At 57.2% G+C, this 16,458-nt stretch overlaps 1 protein-coding gene across 4 annotated transcripts in view; it reads right to left on the reverse strand.

Moving 5' to 3' along the window:
* DYNC1I1 (dynein cytoplasmic 1 intermediate chain 1) overlaps positions 1 to 16,458 on the reverse strand; it is a 74,553-nt gene that overhangs the window by 42,472 nt on the left and 15,623 nt on the right. For all 4 annotated transcript variants that reach the window (XM_029071241.2, XM_029071242.2, XM_029071239.2 and 1 more), the window contains exons 5-9: positions 12,239 to 12,298; positions 9,306 to 9,427; positions 4,280 to 4,369; positions 2,425 to 2,587; positions 331 to 430 (exon numbers count right to left, since the gene is read on the reverse strand). In XM_029071241.2, coding sequence (XP_028927074.1) covers positions 331 to 430; positions 2,425 to 2,587; positions 4,280 to 4,369; positions 9,306 to 9,427; positions 12,239 to 12,298 — 535 coding nt within the window. The remainder of the gene's footprint in view (positions 1 to 330; positions 431 to 2,424; positions 2,588 to 4,279; positions 4,370 to 9,305; positions 9,428 to 12,238; positions 12,299 to 16,458) is intronic.

Below are 16,458 nucleotides of genomic sequence, written 5' to 3' on the forward strand. Positions count from 1 at the left end.
ATTTCTTCCTTTGGCAACTTGCTCTTCCTCCTTCTAAGAGTGGGGCATGGGGCACAAGGACCGTGTCTGACCTAATCAGCTTGACCTCCTCCGGCGCTCAGTACAGTGCTCGGCACACGGTGAGCGCTTAACAGCCCCTTTATTATTGTTAGAACTGCAGGACACATGGGGATTTGCGGGGAGGGGGGGATGGACCGCCCCATCCGGGCCCCCCACTAGGGCCCGAGGCTCCCTCCGGACCCCCGCTCTCCCCCCGCCGGGCTTCCAGGCCGGACCACGGGGGGCTTCTGGGAGGATCCCAGTGTGTGGGGGGGGTCCCTTGTTCCCTACCTGTACAGACCAGTCCATGCAGGTGACCACGCGATGCTTGGACCAGTGCTCGTCGTAGAACTGGCGATGGAAAGAGAGGTTGACGCCGGCCTGGACGTCCCTGCGAGGAGGGGTCAGCGGGGGGAGTCAGGGGGCGCAGAGCCGACCAGACCCCCTCCGGGCTCCCACCCCAGCAAACGCTGGCGAGCTCGGGGCCACGAACTACCCTCTCAGCCCCACCACCCCGGTGGTTGCCCATCCACCTCCTCATCAAGCAAAAACTCGTCACCATCGGCTTAAAGCCGTCCATCCCCTGGCCCCCTCCTGCCTCATCTGGCTACTCTCCTTCTCCAACCCGACCCGCACACTCCGCTCCTCTTAATGCCAACCTTCTCCCCGGGCCTCCATCTCGTCTATCTCGCCACCGACCCCTGGTCCACGTCCTGCCTCTGGCCTGGAACACCCTCCCTGCTCATATCCACCGGACAATTGACTCGCCCCCCAATTCAAAGCCTTATTGAGGGCCCGCCTCCTCCAAGAGGGCCTCCCTGAGTAAGCCCCCTTTTCCTCTTCTCCCGCTCCCTTCTACGTGGCCCTGACTCCTTTTATTCATCCCCCGTCTCGGCCCCACACCACTCACGTCCACATCTGTCATTTATTGATTCTTATTCATGTCCGTCTCTCCCTCTAGACTCGTTGTGGGCAGGGAATGCGACTGTTATATTGCGTTATCCTCTCCCAAGCGTTTAGGACAGTGCTCTGCCTACAGTGAGCACTCGATAAATACGATCGACTGACTCACTGAGGCTGGGGCCATTCCCCGGTTCCTCGCCCCCGGGAAGAGAGCCACTCTGAGATGTCAGAGTGGGAAGCAACATGGCTTAGTGGAAAGAGCACGGGTTTAGGAGTCAGAGGACGTGGGTTCAAATCCCGGCTCTGCCACTTGTCTGCTATGTGACCTTGGGCAAGTCACGTAACTTTTCTGTGCTTCAGTTACCTCATCTGTAAAATGGATATTAAAACTGTGAGCCCCACGTGGGACAACCTGATTACCTTGTACCCCCTCCAGCGCTTAGAAAAGTGCTCGGCACATAGTAAGTGCTTAATAAGTACCATTATTATTATTGTTATTAATATGTCGCCATCCAGCCCCCACAGCTGGATGGGAAGATTGATCACCCTTTCTGACCACAAGCAAACACACAAGGAGCTCTCGGTTCTCAGATCTCTGTCGACTCTCCCAGCAATCGATCCGTTAATCGTATTTATTGAGCGCTTTCTGTGGGCAGAGCACTGTACTAAGTGCCTGGGAGAGTACATTAGAACAGCATTCAATTAGTCAGTCAAGCGTACTTATTGAGCGCTTATACTTGGTGCAGAGAACTGAACTATGTGCTTGGGAGAGTTCAATTGAGCAGAGTTCAATCAGTCAATGGTATTTATTGAGCACTTACTGGGTGCAGAGCACTGTCCTAAGCACTTGGGAAAATACAATATAACAATAAACAGACACATTCCCTGCCCACAGGGAGCTTAGAATCTAGAGAAGGAGGCAGACATGAGACTAAAAGAATAAATTCCGGTTATGGACATAAGTGCTGTGCGGCTGAGGGAGGAGGGAATAAAGGTCGGGCTCATTTTCCCATTTTACAAGAAAGGAAACTGAGGCCGAAAGAGGGTCTGCAACTTGCCCAAGGCCACAAGACACCGGGTTTCTTGACTCCCTGTCCCCAAGGCCATGCTCTCTCCTTCTCAGAGGGTGGAGCGCTATTACCCCAGTGGGGCGGGGGGGGGGGAGACAAAAGGGGGAGCCTACCCCGAATCCTACTACGTTTCTCTCTCAGTCCCTCCTCCAGGCTTCTATTCCTCCCACTTTATTCCACTTGTTGCGCCTCTCAGAGAGCCAGTGAAAGAGCTGAGCCAAACTCGAAAGCTCCCCATCGTCAAAGCCCTCCAGAAATCACATCTCCTCAACGCCCCATCTCCCCAGCTAGACTCTCTGGCTCTGAGGAGGTCACTAAGGGCCTCGGGGCACTCTCCTCCCCTTCCCCGACCCGGCCTCAAAACGTCGCCACCCTGCCCGGTGCCCGGAGAAGGGACGGGGAAGCCGCGGACCCGTCTTTCTCGTCCAGCTCCCGGCCGCTGTAGTCAAAGAAGATGTCCGAGTCTTCGGCCAGCGCCCGCTCCATGACCCGGATCGTCCGGTCGAAGAAGATCAGGAATTCTTCCGAATGGAGAATCTGCTGTTTCTCCTCTTCGGTCAGCTCCCTGGGGGGTGCTGAGGAAGGGCGAGGTCAGTTGAGGACAGACAGGACAGGGCCAGGCAACGTGGCCTAGTGGGTAGAGCCCAGGCCTGGGAGTCAGCGGCGTCTGGGTTCTGATGCCGGCTCTGCCACTTGTCTGTTGCGTGACCTTGGGAAAGTCATTTCTTCCCAGAGAAGCAGCGTGGCTCAGTGGCAAAGAGCCTGGGCTTGGGAGTCAGAGCTCATGGTTTCGAATCCCGGCTCCGCCACTTGTCAGCTGGGTGACTGTGGGCAAGTCACTTCACTTCTCTGGGCCTCAGTGACCTCATCTGTAAAATGGGGATCAACTGTGAGCCTCACGTAGGACAACCTGATCACCTTGTATCTCCCCCAGCGCTTAGAACAGTGCTCGGCACATAGTAAGCGCTTAACAAATACCAACATTGTCATTTCACTTCTCTTGGCCTCAGTTACCTCACCTGAAAAATGGGGATTGAGACAGTGAGCGCCATGAGGGACAGGGACTGTGTCCAACCGGATTAGCTTGTATCTACCCCGGCGCTTAGAACAGTGCCCGGAACACAGTACGTGCTTAACAAACACCATTTAAAAAAAAAGAAAAGGAGCAGGCAGGGACGGGGGGCAGGCGAGATTGGGGAGAAGCGGTCCCGACCTCGTCACCCTCCCCATTGTCTGCCATGATTGTATTGACTAAGCGCTGACTCTTGGCCAAGCACTGTGCCGAACACTGGGGCAGACAGAGGGATACCAGATCAGACACGGTGCCCGTCCCACTCGGGACTCAGTCTCAAAGGGAGGGAAAGCATGTGTCTTCTCTCCTTACAAGGAGTAAACTGAGGCCCAGAGAGGTTAAGGAGCTCGGCCCAGGTCACGCAGCAAGCCGGGGGCAGAGCTAAGACTAGAACTCCAGGTTCCCAACCCCCAGGCCTCTCCCTGCAGGGCCAAGGGAGAGTGGTCTCAACATCCTTCTCCCCCGCTGCACTCCCAAAGAACCACACCGTGAGGTAAAAGTTCATTCCGGGAAACTAATAATGCCGGTATTTGTTAAGCGCTTACTGTGTGCCGAGCACTGTTCTAAGCGCTGGGGTAGATACAGGGGAATCAGGTCGTCCCACGTGAGGCTCACGGTCTTAATCCCCATTTTACAGATGAGGTAACTGAGGCACAGAGAAGTGAAGTGACTCGCCCACAGTCACACAGCTGACAAGTGGCAGAGCCGGGACTCGAACTCATGACCTCTGACTCCCAAGCCCGGGCTCTTTCCACTGAGCCACGCTGCTTCTCTGGGTTAACAATAATAATGAAACTGGGATAACAATAATAATGATAATGGTATTCGTTAGGTGCTTACCATGTGCCAGGGACTGTACTAAACACTGGGGTGGATAGAAGCAAATCCAGGTGGACACAGTCCCTGCCTCATGTGGGGCTCACAGTCTCAATCCCCATTTTCCCGATGAGGAAACTGAGGCACAGAGAAGCGGAGCGACTTGCCAAGAGTCACACAGCAGACAAGAGGCAGAGCCGGGATTAAAACCCATGACCTTCTGATTAGCGGGTCCACGCTCTATCCACCACGCCTTGCGGCCTTCCCGGCTCCCCCTGCCAGATGGGGAATTCCAAGAATTCCGGGGACGGGGAAGAGCCGCCAGATACCTGTTCCAATCAACTGCCCTCCCTCACTTCCTCCCTCCGTGCCCCAGTACCTTCTTCCACCTCTGGCTTCTGCTCCTGGTTTTCCGGGTCTGAGTCGCGTCTGCCCTTGGCCTCCACCAACTCTTCATCCTCCTCATCCTCTAAAAAGAAAAGCGGGAATGGGAAAAGACGCGCCCACGTGCTTCACTTCTCGCCGACCGAGGTCCGGGAGGGACGGAGGACGAGAAGGAGGGGGACACTATCCAGACCGCTTCGGGGCTTTCCGAGGAAGCCGCGGCGGAGGGCCACCGATAGCTGACGGACGGTGGTCACGGGGCGTCTAATCCCACCACAGATGCAGCCTCTGGCGGAGTGTGTGTGTGTGTGTGTGTGTGTGTAAGGCACGAGCCTTGAAGAGTGCCTGACAGCAGTGAGAATGTCCCAGACGTTATTTTTATTATTATTATTACTATCATCATCATCATCATCATTGTTGCACTCGTTTCGCACTTCTTAAGTGCCGCGCACTGTACTAAGCGCTGGGGAAGATTTAGGATAATCACGTTGGCCGCAGTCCTTGTCCCACGTAGGGCTTTGTCTCGGGGGGAGGAAGACCAGGTATTTTATCCCCGTTTTACAGAGGAGAAAACTGAGGCCCAGAGATGTGAAATAACTTGTCCAAGGCCACGCAGCAGACAAGTGGCAGAGCTGAGATTTGAACCCAAGCGTCCTGACTCCCAGGCCCGGGCTGCTTCCCCTAAGGCGTCATCAGCCCCCTGAAACCCACTGCCCGGAGCCGTAAGGCAGAGAGGGGGTGGGGTGGGAGGGGGGGCATGGACAGCAGTGCGGCCTAGTGGCTACAGCCCGGGCCTGGGAGTCAGAAGGACCTGGGTTCTAATCCCTGCTCCGACACTTGCCCGCTATATGACTTGGGTCAAGTCGCTTCACTTCTCTGTGCCTCAGTTCCCTCATCTGTAAAAATGGGGGTGAAGGCCGTGAGCCCCACGTGGGACAACCTGATGACCTTCTATCTACCCCAGCAGTTAGAACAGTGCTTGGCACCTAGTAAGTGCTTAACAAATACCATCATCATGTTTATGTGTATAGGGCACAGAAGAAGCAGCGTGGCGCAGTGGAAAGAGCGCGGGCTTTGGAGTCAGGGCTCATGAGTTCGAATCCCAGCTCTGCCACTTGTCGGCTGTGTGACTGTGGGCGAGTCACTTCACTTCTCTGTGCCTCAGTTCCCTCATCTGGAAAATGGGGATTAAGACTGTGAGCCCCACGTGGGACAACCTGATTCCCCTGTGTCTACCCCTGCGCTTAGAACAGTGCTCTGCACAGAGTAAGCGCTTAACAAATACCAACATGATTATTATTATTAGGGCACAATCGGATCAGACAGGCCCCATCCCACATGGGGCTCAGAGTCTAAGGGGGAGGGAGGCTGAGTATTGAAGCAGTGTGGCTCAGTGGAAAGAGCCCGGGCTTGGTAGTCGGAGGTCATGGGTTCGAATCCTGACCCTGCCACTTGTCAGCTGTGTGACTGTGGGCAAGTCACTTCACTTCTCTGTGTCTCAGTGACCTCATCTATCAAAGGAGGATGAAGACTGTGAGCCTCACATGGGACAACCTGATGACCCTGTACCTACCCCAGAGCTTAGAACAGTGCTTTGCACGTAGTAAACGTTTAATAAGTACCAATATTATTATTATTGTACATTTCCCCCATTTTTCAGAAGAGGAAACTGAGGCACAACCCTTTGCGGCAATCAGGGTCTCAGGCGCGGGCCAGCAGCGCCCTCTGCTGGCCATTCGGGGACCGACGCCAACGGCCCCGGCCCAGATAATAATAATAATAATAATAATAGTATTTAAGTGCTTACTCTGTGCAAAGCACTGTTCTAAACGCTAAGCTTGATCAGGTTGTCCCACGTGGGGCTCTCCGTTTTAATACCCATTTTCCAGATGAGGGAACTGAGGCCCAGAGAAGTGAAGTGACTTGTGCAAAGTCACCCGGCTGGCAAGCGGCAGGGCCTGGATTAGAACCCATGACCTCTGACTCCCAAGCCCGGGCTCTTTCCACTGAGCCACGCTGCTTCCCAATGGGGTCACCCGCGTTACTCAGGTCAATAAATCCGGCAAGGCCGGGGGGGACCCAGGGCAGGCCGGCCGGCCCACCTCCGGGGGGGCAATCCCTTGGGCGGACGGGGCTGGCCCCGGCCCTGCCGATAGGAAATGAGCCAGCTGAGAGCGGGGGTCCCTCTCCTGCCCGGGGTGGGGGCGGGAAGGGGGTCAGTCTTGCAGGCTGGAGGTCAGCACAGAAGCGGTCAGGGAATCAGCCGTCCAAAGCAGCGTGGCTCAGTGAAAAGAGCATGGACCTGGGAGTCAGAGGTCATGGGTTCGAATCCCACTCTGCTACTTGTCAGTTGGGTGACTGTGGACAAGTCACTCCACTTCTCTGTGCTTCAGTTACCTCATCTGTAAAACGGGGATGAAGACCGTGAGCCTCACGTGGGACAACCTGATTACCCCTTATCTCCCCCAGTGCTTAGAACAGTGCTCTGCACATAGTAAGCGCTTAACGAATACCAACATTATTATTATTATTATCAGGGGACATGGGCAGCTGGGCAGTGTGGGCAGGATGGGAAGGGAAGGGCCGTGGAGGCAGCGGGCAGTGCCCCGGGAGGGCACTGCACTGTAATTATAATAAATAACGACGGTATTTCTTACGCCTTTACTATGTGCCGAGCCCTGTTCTAAGCACTGGGGGAGCTACGGGATAATCAGGTTGCCCCATGTGGGACTCACAGTCTTAATCCCCCTTTTCCAGATGAGGTCACTGAGGCCCAGAGAAGTGGAGTGGCCCGCCCAAGGTCACACAGCGGACAAGCGGCGGAGACGGGATTAGAACCCACGTCCTCCGACTCCCAAGCCTGGGCTCTTGCCACTAAGCCGCGTGGCTAAACTGTGTGCAAAACGCTCGCATGTGCCTGTCCTGCCCATTTCTGTGGACAAAAGGGGCCATCCAGGGGAGGGAGACCCCCAGCGCTGGCTACAAAACCCCTGAAAGCCCCAGGAGGAAGGCCCAGGGGTGTGGCTTTATTAAAAAGCCTTTCTGTGATGCGACGAGATAATAAATATAACAATTGTGGTTTTTGTTAAGCGCTTACTATGTGCCAAGCCCTGTACTAAGCACTGGGGTGATACAAGCAAATCAGGTTGGCCACGGTCCCTGTCCCACGTGGGGCTCACAGTCTCCATCCCCATTTTACGGGTGAGGGCACTGAGGCCCAGAGAAGTGAAGTGACTCGCCCAAGGTCACACAGCGGCCAAGGGGCCACAGAAATGGGGCCACGGTCCGCGTGGCCTGTGACCGAAGCGGATCCCAGCGGAAGTGCCCGGTCGTGGCTTCTTGCCTTGGTCTGTCTTCCCCCTGGGCCACACTTGCCCCCCAGAGGTGCCCTGCCCTGCCCTGTTCTGTCCTGAACTGCCCTGCCCATAGCTCCTGGGCCCGGGAATCAAAAGGTCATGGGTTCTAATCCCGGCTATCACTTGTCTGCTGTGTGACCTGGGGCAAATCACCTCACCCAGTAGGACAGGGACTGGGTCTCACCTAATCACCTTGTATCTCCCCCAGCGCTTAGAACAGTGCTCGGCACATTGTAAGCATTTAACAAATACTATTATTATTATCATTATCATTATCATCCTTGCCCGACCGGTCCCCGCCATCCCAGACGTTGGCACGGTGGACTCACCACGGGATTGGCGGGGGACGCCGGGGGTTGGATCCGGATCATCTACGGTGGGCGGGGGGGGAAGAGGGGAGGGGGGTGCACTGGTAGGGGGGCTTATGTGGAGGGAGTTGGTCCCCCCCACTCACCGCCCGTCCTGCCCGCAAGGGTAGCCAAGGCATAAGCCCAACCCAGATGGAAGAGCCGGGCGGGTCCCCGGAGCCCCCAGTCCCCCGGAGTCCTGGACCCCCGGCCCAGCGACCCCCAGCCTCTCGACCCAATGCCCCCCTGCCCCCCGGCTCCCCTGGCCCCCCAGGCCCTCGGCCCAGTGACCCCCCCCAGCCCCCCCGACCTCCCCACCCTAGTGATAGGCAGCCCCCTGGGCCCCCACACCCTTACCCCTATGATCCCCAACTCCTCAGCCTCCCAACCCAACAACCCCTAATCCCCCGGTCCCCAAGGCCAGCGACCCCCCAGCCCCTCAACCCAGTGACCCCCAGGCCCCTAGCCTCCCGGCCTCTCTACCCAATACCCCCCAGCCCCTCGGTCCAGCGACCCCCCACCCCCCCAGCCCCCAGGACTCCCACCCCAGTGATCCCCAGCGCCCCCAGCCCCTCACCCCAGTAACCCCCAGTTCCCCAGCCAGCCCACGCCTGGCCCCCGGCCCCCAATCCCAGCGACCCCCCCAGCTCTTCAATCCGTGACCCCCAGTCCCCCAGCCTCCTGGCCTCTCAGCCCAGTGACCCCCAGCTTCGGGCCAGCGACCCCCAGGCCCCCAGCCCCCCGGAGAGGTGAAGCAGAACTGCTCTCCCAGGTGTGGCGGGTCTGCTCCTCAGCTCGCGGGTTGACCCCTCTGCCCCCCGCCCCATCTTCCCCTCTCCCACGGGGCCCCAGGGCTGATCCCGGGCCCCCTCCCCAGCCCCAGCCGGGCATCACCCCTGCACTCACAGACCCCCTCATCCCCCCAAAACTCTTATTTCCAGAAGCCTCCCCGGCAGAGACAAAGGGATAACACGCCTGACCCCGGCCGGAACCCTCTTGTCCAGGGCAAGGAAGCTCCTTGTGGGCAGTGAATGTGTCTGCTTATTGTTGTATTGCACTCTCCCAAGTGCTTAGCACAATGCCCCGCGCACAGTAAGTACTCACTAAATACAAATAAATGAATGAATGATCAAGTGTGACCCACCCCAGCTTCCCCACCAGACCCCTTCCACCCTGAGCAAATGTGACCCCTGACCCCACCCAGAGCAAGGGTGACCCCGGCCCGGATCCGGCCCGCCCCCGGCCCCTCCCCACGTCCCAGAGCGGCACCAGAGAGCGGAAAGCAGGAATCGCGGAGCGTGTCGCGCGCTGTCGTCACCTTCGGCGGCGGATTGGAAGGCCGTCAGAGGGGTCTGGGTCTCCTTGGAGTAGGTCACCAGCTCCCGGGGCAGGAAGTCGGCCTGGGTCAGCTTGGACACTCCCAGTCTATGCAGCCTGTGCCTGGGGTCGGGCCGGAGAGCGGGGGTCAGTCAGGGGTGGCCGAGGGATGGGGAGGGGGCCGCGCCGCCCCAGACCGCCAGAGGTTCACGTTACCCCAATCCCGGGCCTGCTGCGGATCGCTCTGCGGGGACAGCCTCATCTCCCGTCCCCACCTAACCCCGCGAGACCCCCAACCCCTTAGCTCGTGGAAAATCCACCTGGCCGGGATCCAAGGGGCGTCTACACCACCGCCTCTGTCACCTGGGTAATTCCACAGAGAAGCAGCGTGGCTTAGTGGAAAGAGCCCAGGCTTTGCAGGCAGAGGTCATGGGTTCTAATCCCAGCTCTGCCACTTATCAGCTGTGTGACTTTGGGCAAGTCACTTCACTTCTCTGTGCTTCAGTTACCTCATCTGGAAAATGGGCTTTATTAATAATAATAATAATAATGTTGGTATTTAAGTGCTAGCTATGTGTCAAGCACTGTTCTAAGCGCTGGGGTAGGTACGAGGTAATCAGGTTGTCCCACGTGGGGCTCACAGTTTTCATCTCCATTTCATAGATGAGGTAACTGAGGCACACAGAAGTGAAGTGACTTGCCCAAGGTCACACAGCTGACAAGCGGCGGAGCCAGGATTAGAACCCGCGTCCTCTGACTCCAAAGCCCAGGCTCTTGCCACTAGGCCACACTGCTTCTCATTAAGACTGTGAGTCCCGTGTGGGACAACCTGATTACCTTATATCTACCCCAGTCCTTAGAACAGTGCTTGGCACATCGTTAGCACTTAACAAATACCATCATCATCATCATTATTATTATTAGAAGATGTACTTCCCCTGAACAGATGGTGGACTCAACTGTCACTACCGCTCTCTCAAGTGAACCTCGTCAGAAGGACCTGGGTTCTAGTCCCGGCTCTGCCCCTCGCCTGCTCTGAGACTTTGGGCAAGCCACTTCACTTCTCTGGGCCTCAGTTACTTCATCTGGACAATGGGGATTAAGGCCGTGAGGCCCCTTGTGGGACATGGACGGTGTCTGACCCGATTAGCGGCGCTTAGTACGGTGCCAGGCACATAGCGCTTAGCAAATACCATAAAAAGGATGCTCTGTACAGTGTCCTGCACCCTGCAGATGCTCGGGACAGGGCCTTGTACCTAGTAAACACTCAGCACAGTGCCCCGCACCCAGGAGGCATTCAGTAAATAGTACTGGCTGATGGAATTTCCCCTCGAGAAGGACAGAGGAGGCTCAGTGCATGAAGGAATGAAGGCAGGGCATGTTCTAGGTGAGATCTGACAGACTGAGAGGGGGCATTAATCGGGGAAGATCGCCTCAGTCTCCCCTCTCCATCCCTGGCTCTGCCCCAGTGTCCCAGCACGGACCATCCGACACCCCTGACTCTCCCCTCTCCATCCCTGACTCTCCTCCAAGTGACCGCAGCAAGGACCGTCCAACCCCCGCCCCCGACTCTCCTATCTCCATCCCCGATTCTTCCCTCCTGATGGACCAGGATGGACCAGGCAACGTCCCTGACTTTCCCCACTCCAGCCCTGACCCTCCCCCAGTGACCCAACATGGACCATCCGACACCCCGACTCTCCCTTCTCCATCCCTGACTCTCCCTTGGTGACCCAGGATGGACTGTCCAATCCCCGACTCTCCCCTCTCCATCCCTAACCCTCCCCTCGTGACCCTGCAGGGACACCCCACCCCCCCACCTCCATCCCTAGCTCTCCCCCAGTGAGCCAGCTCGGACACTCATCCCTGGCTCTGTCCAAACCGCTCTGGACCTGCCGGAGTCTCCTTTTGCCTGGCTCCCTGGGGGCCCGGATTCCCCGCGCCCACGTCCAGTCCACGGGGAGAAGCTGTGCTTCCTACTCTTGGTTCCGAACTTGCGGCCCTGAGGCTATTTCTAGTTGACTTTTGGGGGTCACCAGTCAGCACCCCTTCGAAAAGTCATGGGGGTTGGACAGTCCAGAGTCAGGGGTGCCGGATGGTCCGTGCTGGGTCACCGGGGCAGAGTCAGGGACGGAGAGGGGAGAGTGAGGAGATCTTCCCCGATTAATGTCCCCTCTCAACCTGTCCCTCCCAGCCTTCCCGGCAGGATTCCTTTCCTTTCTGGGGTGACAACCCGGAAGATAGGGGTTAGGGCGTCCAGAACTCACTCTACGATACCCATCCTGTCCTTTCCCAGAAATTAGAATAATAATTCTGGTATTCGTTAAGCGCTCAAGCACCGTTCTAAGCGCTGGGGTGGACCCGAGCAAATCTAGTTGGTCGCAGTCCCTGTCCCCCATGGGACTCACGATCTCAATCTCCATTTTGCGGATGAGGTAACCGAGGCACAGAGAAGCGAAGTGACCTGCCCAAGGTCACGCAGCCGACAAGAGGCAGAGCCGGGATTATCCGGTTCTGGGAGGTAGGAAGAGGAGAATGATGACTCCCATTTTACACGTGAGGAAACTGGGGCCCAGTCCTAAACCGACCACCCGGGTGACTTGGGGACCGGAGTCGGGGGAATCACTCACTCAATCGATCGGGTCGGCATAGCGCTTACCGCGTGCAGAGCATTGTACCGAGCGCTCGGGAGGAGGGAGAGCAAGGAGAAGCGCCAGCCGCAAGAGAGATCCCTCCACCCTCCGGAGACGGCCCCCTTCAAAGCATCCCAGCCCCGGAAGGCTCCCGGGAGGAAGCCCCAAGGCTCAGGAGATGCTGGAAGATGCGGGGGTGCGGGGAGGGGGCGACCCCGGAGCTCAAGCATTTCCCTGGGTGAGGGGGGAGGTTGAGAAGGGGGACGCGGACGGGACAAAGAAGGAAAGCGATGATCTGTACCCGAGATCCGTGTCCGACTGAAGCTGCAGAGCCGAGGGGTCCGTGTCCCACTGCAGCGTCCTAAGAGGGAACAGAACACCCCGGGGTCACCCTCTGGGGGGCCGCACCGTCTCGGCCCGCGCTCCCCCACTCGGGGGCTCGCCGCCTTACTGGGAGTGGGGGGAAGCGGGTGGGGTACACCGGATTATTGGGGCCCGCGGGTGTGGCCCACAGTCAAAGTAGGAAGGAGAACGGGTCTTGAATCCCCATTTTACAGATGAGGCAACTGAGGCCCAGAGGAGCGAAAGGACTGGCCCGAGGTCGCACAGCAGGTACGAGCCGGGATTAGAACCCAGGTCTCCTGACTCTCAGGCCCGGGCTCTTCCCGTTGGGCCACACCGCTCCTCCACAGCCATGCCACGGGCGGGCCGGGGGTCAGGGAGAACCTGGGAAAGGAAACGGGGGCCGCTCCGGGTTTGGCGATGGAGATTTGGGGGATAATTAGCTTGCTCTGCAACACCTTTCTAACCCGCTCCCAGGTAGGGGTGAGGGGGGTGAGGAAGGGGAGGGTAATCGGGTGGGGCACACTGGGTCACTAGGGGAGCAGGAGGGCACACCGGATTACCAGAGGGTGCGAGTGGGGCCACTGGGGCTACCGGGCGAGGGGGCGAGGGACTCTGGGTCATCGGGGAGCAGGTGAGGTGCACCGGCTCACCAGCAGCACGGGTGGTACGCGGGCAGGCTGGGCACACATCGGCGGTGGGGTGCACGGGGTCGGCAGGCGGGCCGCACGGGGGGGACCATCGGCACGGGTGGTACGCAGGCAGGGCCCAAGGAGCGGGAGCGCCACGTGGGTTGGCGGGCTAGCGCAGGGGGCCGCACAGGGTGAGCATCAGCGAGGATTGCATGGGGGAGGAGGGCACCGGTGAGCACACCTCGCACACGGGACCACGGGCCGGGACAACTGTCAGACTCTCCGTGGAGGCCCCGGGGAAGAAGCCCCAAACTGATCCCGGTGGGTCGGGCCTGGGCTCGGCCCAAGACAGGGGTCCGGGCCCCGCGAGCCCCAAGCCCCGAGCCGGGGGTGGGCCCGTCCAGGTGGACCGATGGGTCAGTCTAAGTAGGACGCAGAACGGACTTTGAATCCCCATTTTGCAGATAAGGGAACTGAGGCGCAGAGAAGTGACGGGACTTGCCCAGGTCGCTTATTATTAATAGTTATTAACATCATTATTAAGTAAGGAGAACCAGCGTGGTCTAGTGTCTAGAGAACAGGCTGGAAAGTCAGAAGGTCCTGGGTTCTAATCCCCTCTCGGGCACTTGTCTGCTGTGTGACCTCGGGCAGGTCACTTCACATCGCTGAGCCTCAGTGACCTCATCTGGAAAACGGGGATTAAGACTTTGAGCCCCATGTGGGACAACCTGATTACCCAGCGCATAGAAGCAGCGTGGCTCGGTGGCAAGAGCCCGGGCTTGGGAGTCAGAGGTCATGGGTTCGAATCCCGGCTCCGCCGCCTGGCAGCTGTGTGACTGTGGGCGAGTCGCTTTACTTCTCTGTGCCTCAGTTCCCTCATCTGTAAAATGGGGATTAACTGTGAGCCTCACGTGGGATGACCTGATTACCCTGTATCTCCCCCAGCGCTTAGAACAGTGCTCTGTACATAGTAAGCGCTTAACAAATACCAACATCATCATTATTATTAGAACAGTGCTTGGCAAATCTCTGATTCTTTGACCCCATCCAATTTTCTCAAGTTCATCATGCCCCATTTAGTCACCATATCCAAACTACTTTCCCCTGATGACTAAACTGACGCCCTCAACTCCGCCCTCTTGTCTATATGTCCATATTTATAATTCTATTTATTTGTATTGATGCCTGTTGACTTCTTTTGATGTGTATCTATCTATAATTCTGTTTATTTGACTTGTTTTGATCTCTGTCTCCCCCCTTCTAGACTGTAAGCCCGGTGTGGGCAGGGATTGCCTCTCTTTATTGCTCAGTTGTACTTTCCAAGCACTTAGTACAGTGCTCTGCACACAGTAAGCGCTCAATAACGACGATTGAATGAATGAATGATTGAATTGAAAGAATACGATTGAATTGAATGAATGAAATAGTAAGCGCTTCACAAATACTGCTATTATTACTATTATCCCTTGGCACAGAGTAAACATTTCCTAAATGCCATTTGTAGAGCAGGCTTAGCCTTTGTCGGTCTCTCTTATTTATTGAACGCTTACTAAGTGCAGGGCACTGTATTAAGCACTTGGGAGCTGACAATATGATCATAATAATAATGTTGGTATTTGTTACGCGCTTACTATGTGCAGAGCGCTGTTCTAAGCGCTGGGGTAGATACAGGGTCATCAGGTTGTTCCACGTGAGGCTCACAGTCTTCATCCCCATTTTACAGATGTGGTCACTGAGGCACAGAGAAGTGAAGTGACTCGCCCACAGTCACCCAGCTGACAAGTGGCAGAGCCGGGATTCGAACCCATGACCTCTGACTCCCAAGCCCGGGCTCTTTCCACCGAGCCACACAATATAGCAATACAAGAGGCATATTCCCTGCCCACGATGAGCCTCCTTCCCTCCCTCTCCTCTCTTCCTCTTCCCTTCCTGTTCCCCAAATCCCTGGGTTTCCAGAAGATGCCCAGTGCTCTCCCCCGCCCCATCCAACACATAGTCTGCCAATCCTATTTACTGAGCGCTTCCTCTGTGCGGAGCACCATCCTAAGCACCTGGGCAAGTATGGAAGCAGCGTGGCTCAGTGGAAAGATTCCGGGCTTGGGAGTCAAAGGTCAAGGGTTCGAATCCCGGCTCTGCCCCTTGGCAGCTGGGTGACTGTGGGCGAGTCACTTCACTTCCCTGTGCCTCCGTTACCTCATCTGTAAAATGGGGATTAACTGTGAGCCTCACGTGGGACGACCTGATTTCCCTGTATCTATCCCAGCGCTTAGAACAGTGCCCTGCACGTAGTAAGCGCTCAACAGATACCAACATTATTACTTAACTTCTCTGTGCCTCAGTTCCCTCATCTATAAAATGGGGATTAAGACTGTGAGCCCCACGTGGGACCACCTGATTACGCTGTATCTAACCCAGCGCTTAGAACAGTGCTCCGCACGTAGGAGGCGCTTAACAAATACCAACATTATTATGATGATGATGCTATAAGAATATAGCAGACATTCGCTCCGCATCATGACACGAGGACCCCCCTCGAGACCTGCCAGACTGCAGTCCCCCCTTCTCCCCCGGCCTCCGGCTGACTTCCCATCCGTCCTGGGGCTGGCTGGACCCACGCCACGCGGGCCCGTCGGAGTTGGCATTTAGGGACGCGGGGCGGGAAAGCAGGCAGGGGCGGGAAGCGATGGAGACCGAGCCGCCTTCCGGCCGGAAGACGACACCTCTGGAATCCCGAGCCACCCAGGCGGCGGGTGGAGCTGAAAACCCTCAGGAAGCCACCCCCATCCCGCTGGGATGCGCAGGGTCCACAAAACATTCACTCAGTCATTCAATCGTATTTATTGAGCGCTTACTGTGTGCAGAGCACTTGGGAGAGTACGATACAACAATAAACGGACACATTCCCTGCCCACGATGAGCTGACGGTCTAGAGGGAGCTTACACGCACCCACACACGCGTACACAAGTATACACACACATCTTGCAAGAGCCTCCACTGGTTGCCCGCCCACCTCCGCATCAAACAGAAAGTCGTCACCGTCGGCTTCAGGGCCGTCCATCCCCCGGCCCCCTCCGACCTCACCTGGCCGCTCTCCTGCTCCAGCCCGGCCCGCACGCTCCGCTCCTCTAATGCCAACCTCTACACCGGGCCTCCATCTCGTCAATCTCGCTGCCGACCCCTCGCCCCGGTCCTGCCTCTGGCCTGGAACGCCCTCCCTAACCTCAGACCCAACGACGACTCTCCCCGCTTACAAAGCCTCGTTGAAAGCTCACCTCCTCCCAGAGGCCTTCCCTGACTGCGCCCTCCTTTCCTCTTCTCCCACCCCCTTCTGCGTCGCCCTGACCTGCTCCCTCTCTTCATCCCCCCTCCCAGCCCCCCACCACTTAGGTCCACATCTCTCATTTATTGATTTCTATTCCTATCTGTCTCCCCCTCTAGACTCTCAGCTCGTCCCAAGTGCTTAGTACAGTGCTCTGCGCCCGGTAAGTGCTCAAAAAGTACAATCGAATGAATGGGAACGTGTCTGTTCTACTGTTCTATTGTACC

This window comes from Ornithorhynchus anatinus, chromosome 8, assembly GCF_004115215.2.
Source record: "Ornithorhynchus anatinus isolate Pmale09 chromosome 8, mOrnAna1.pri.v4, whole genome shotgun sequence".
Lineage (NCBI taxonomy): Eukaryota > Metazoa > Chordata > Mammalia > Monotremata > Ornithorhynchidae > Ornithorhynchus > Ornithorhynchus anatinus.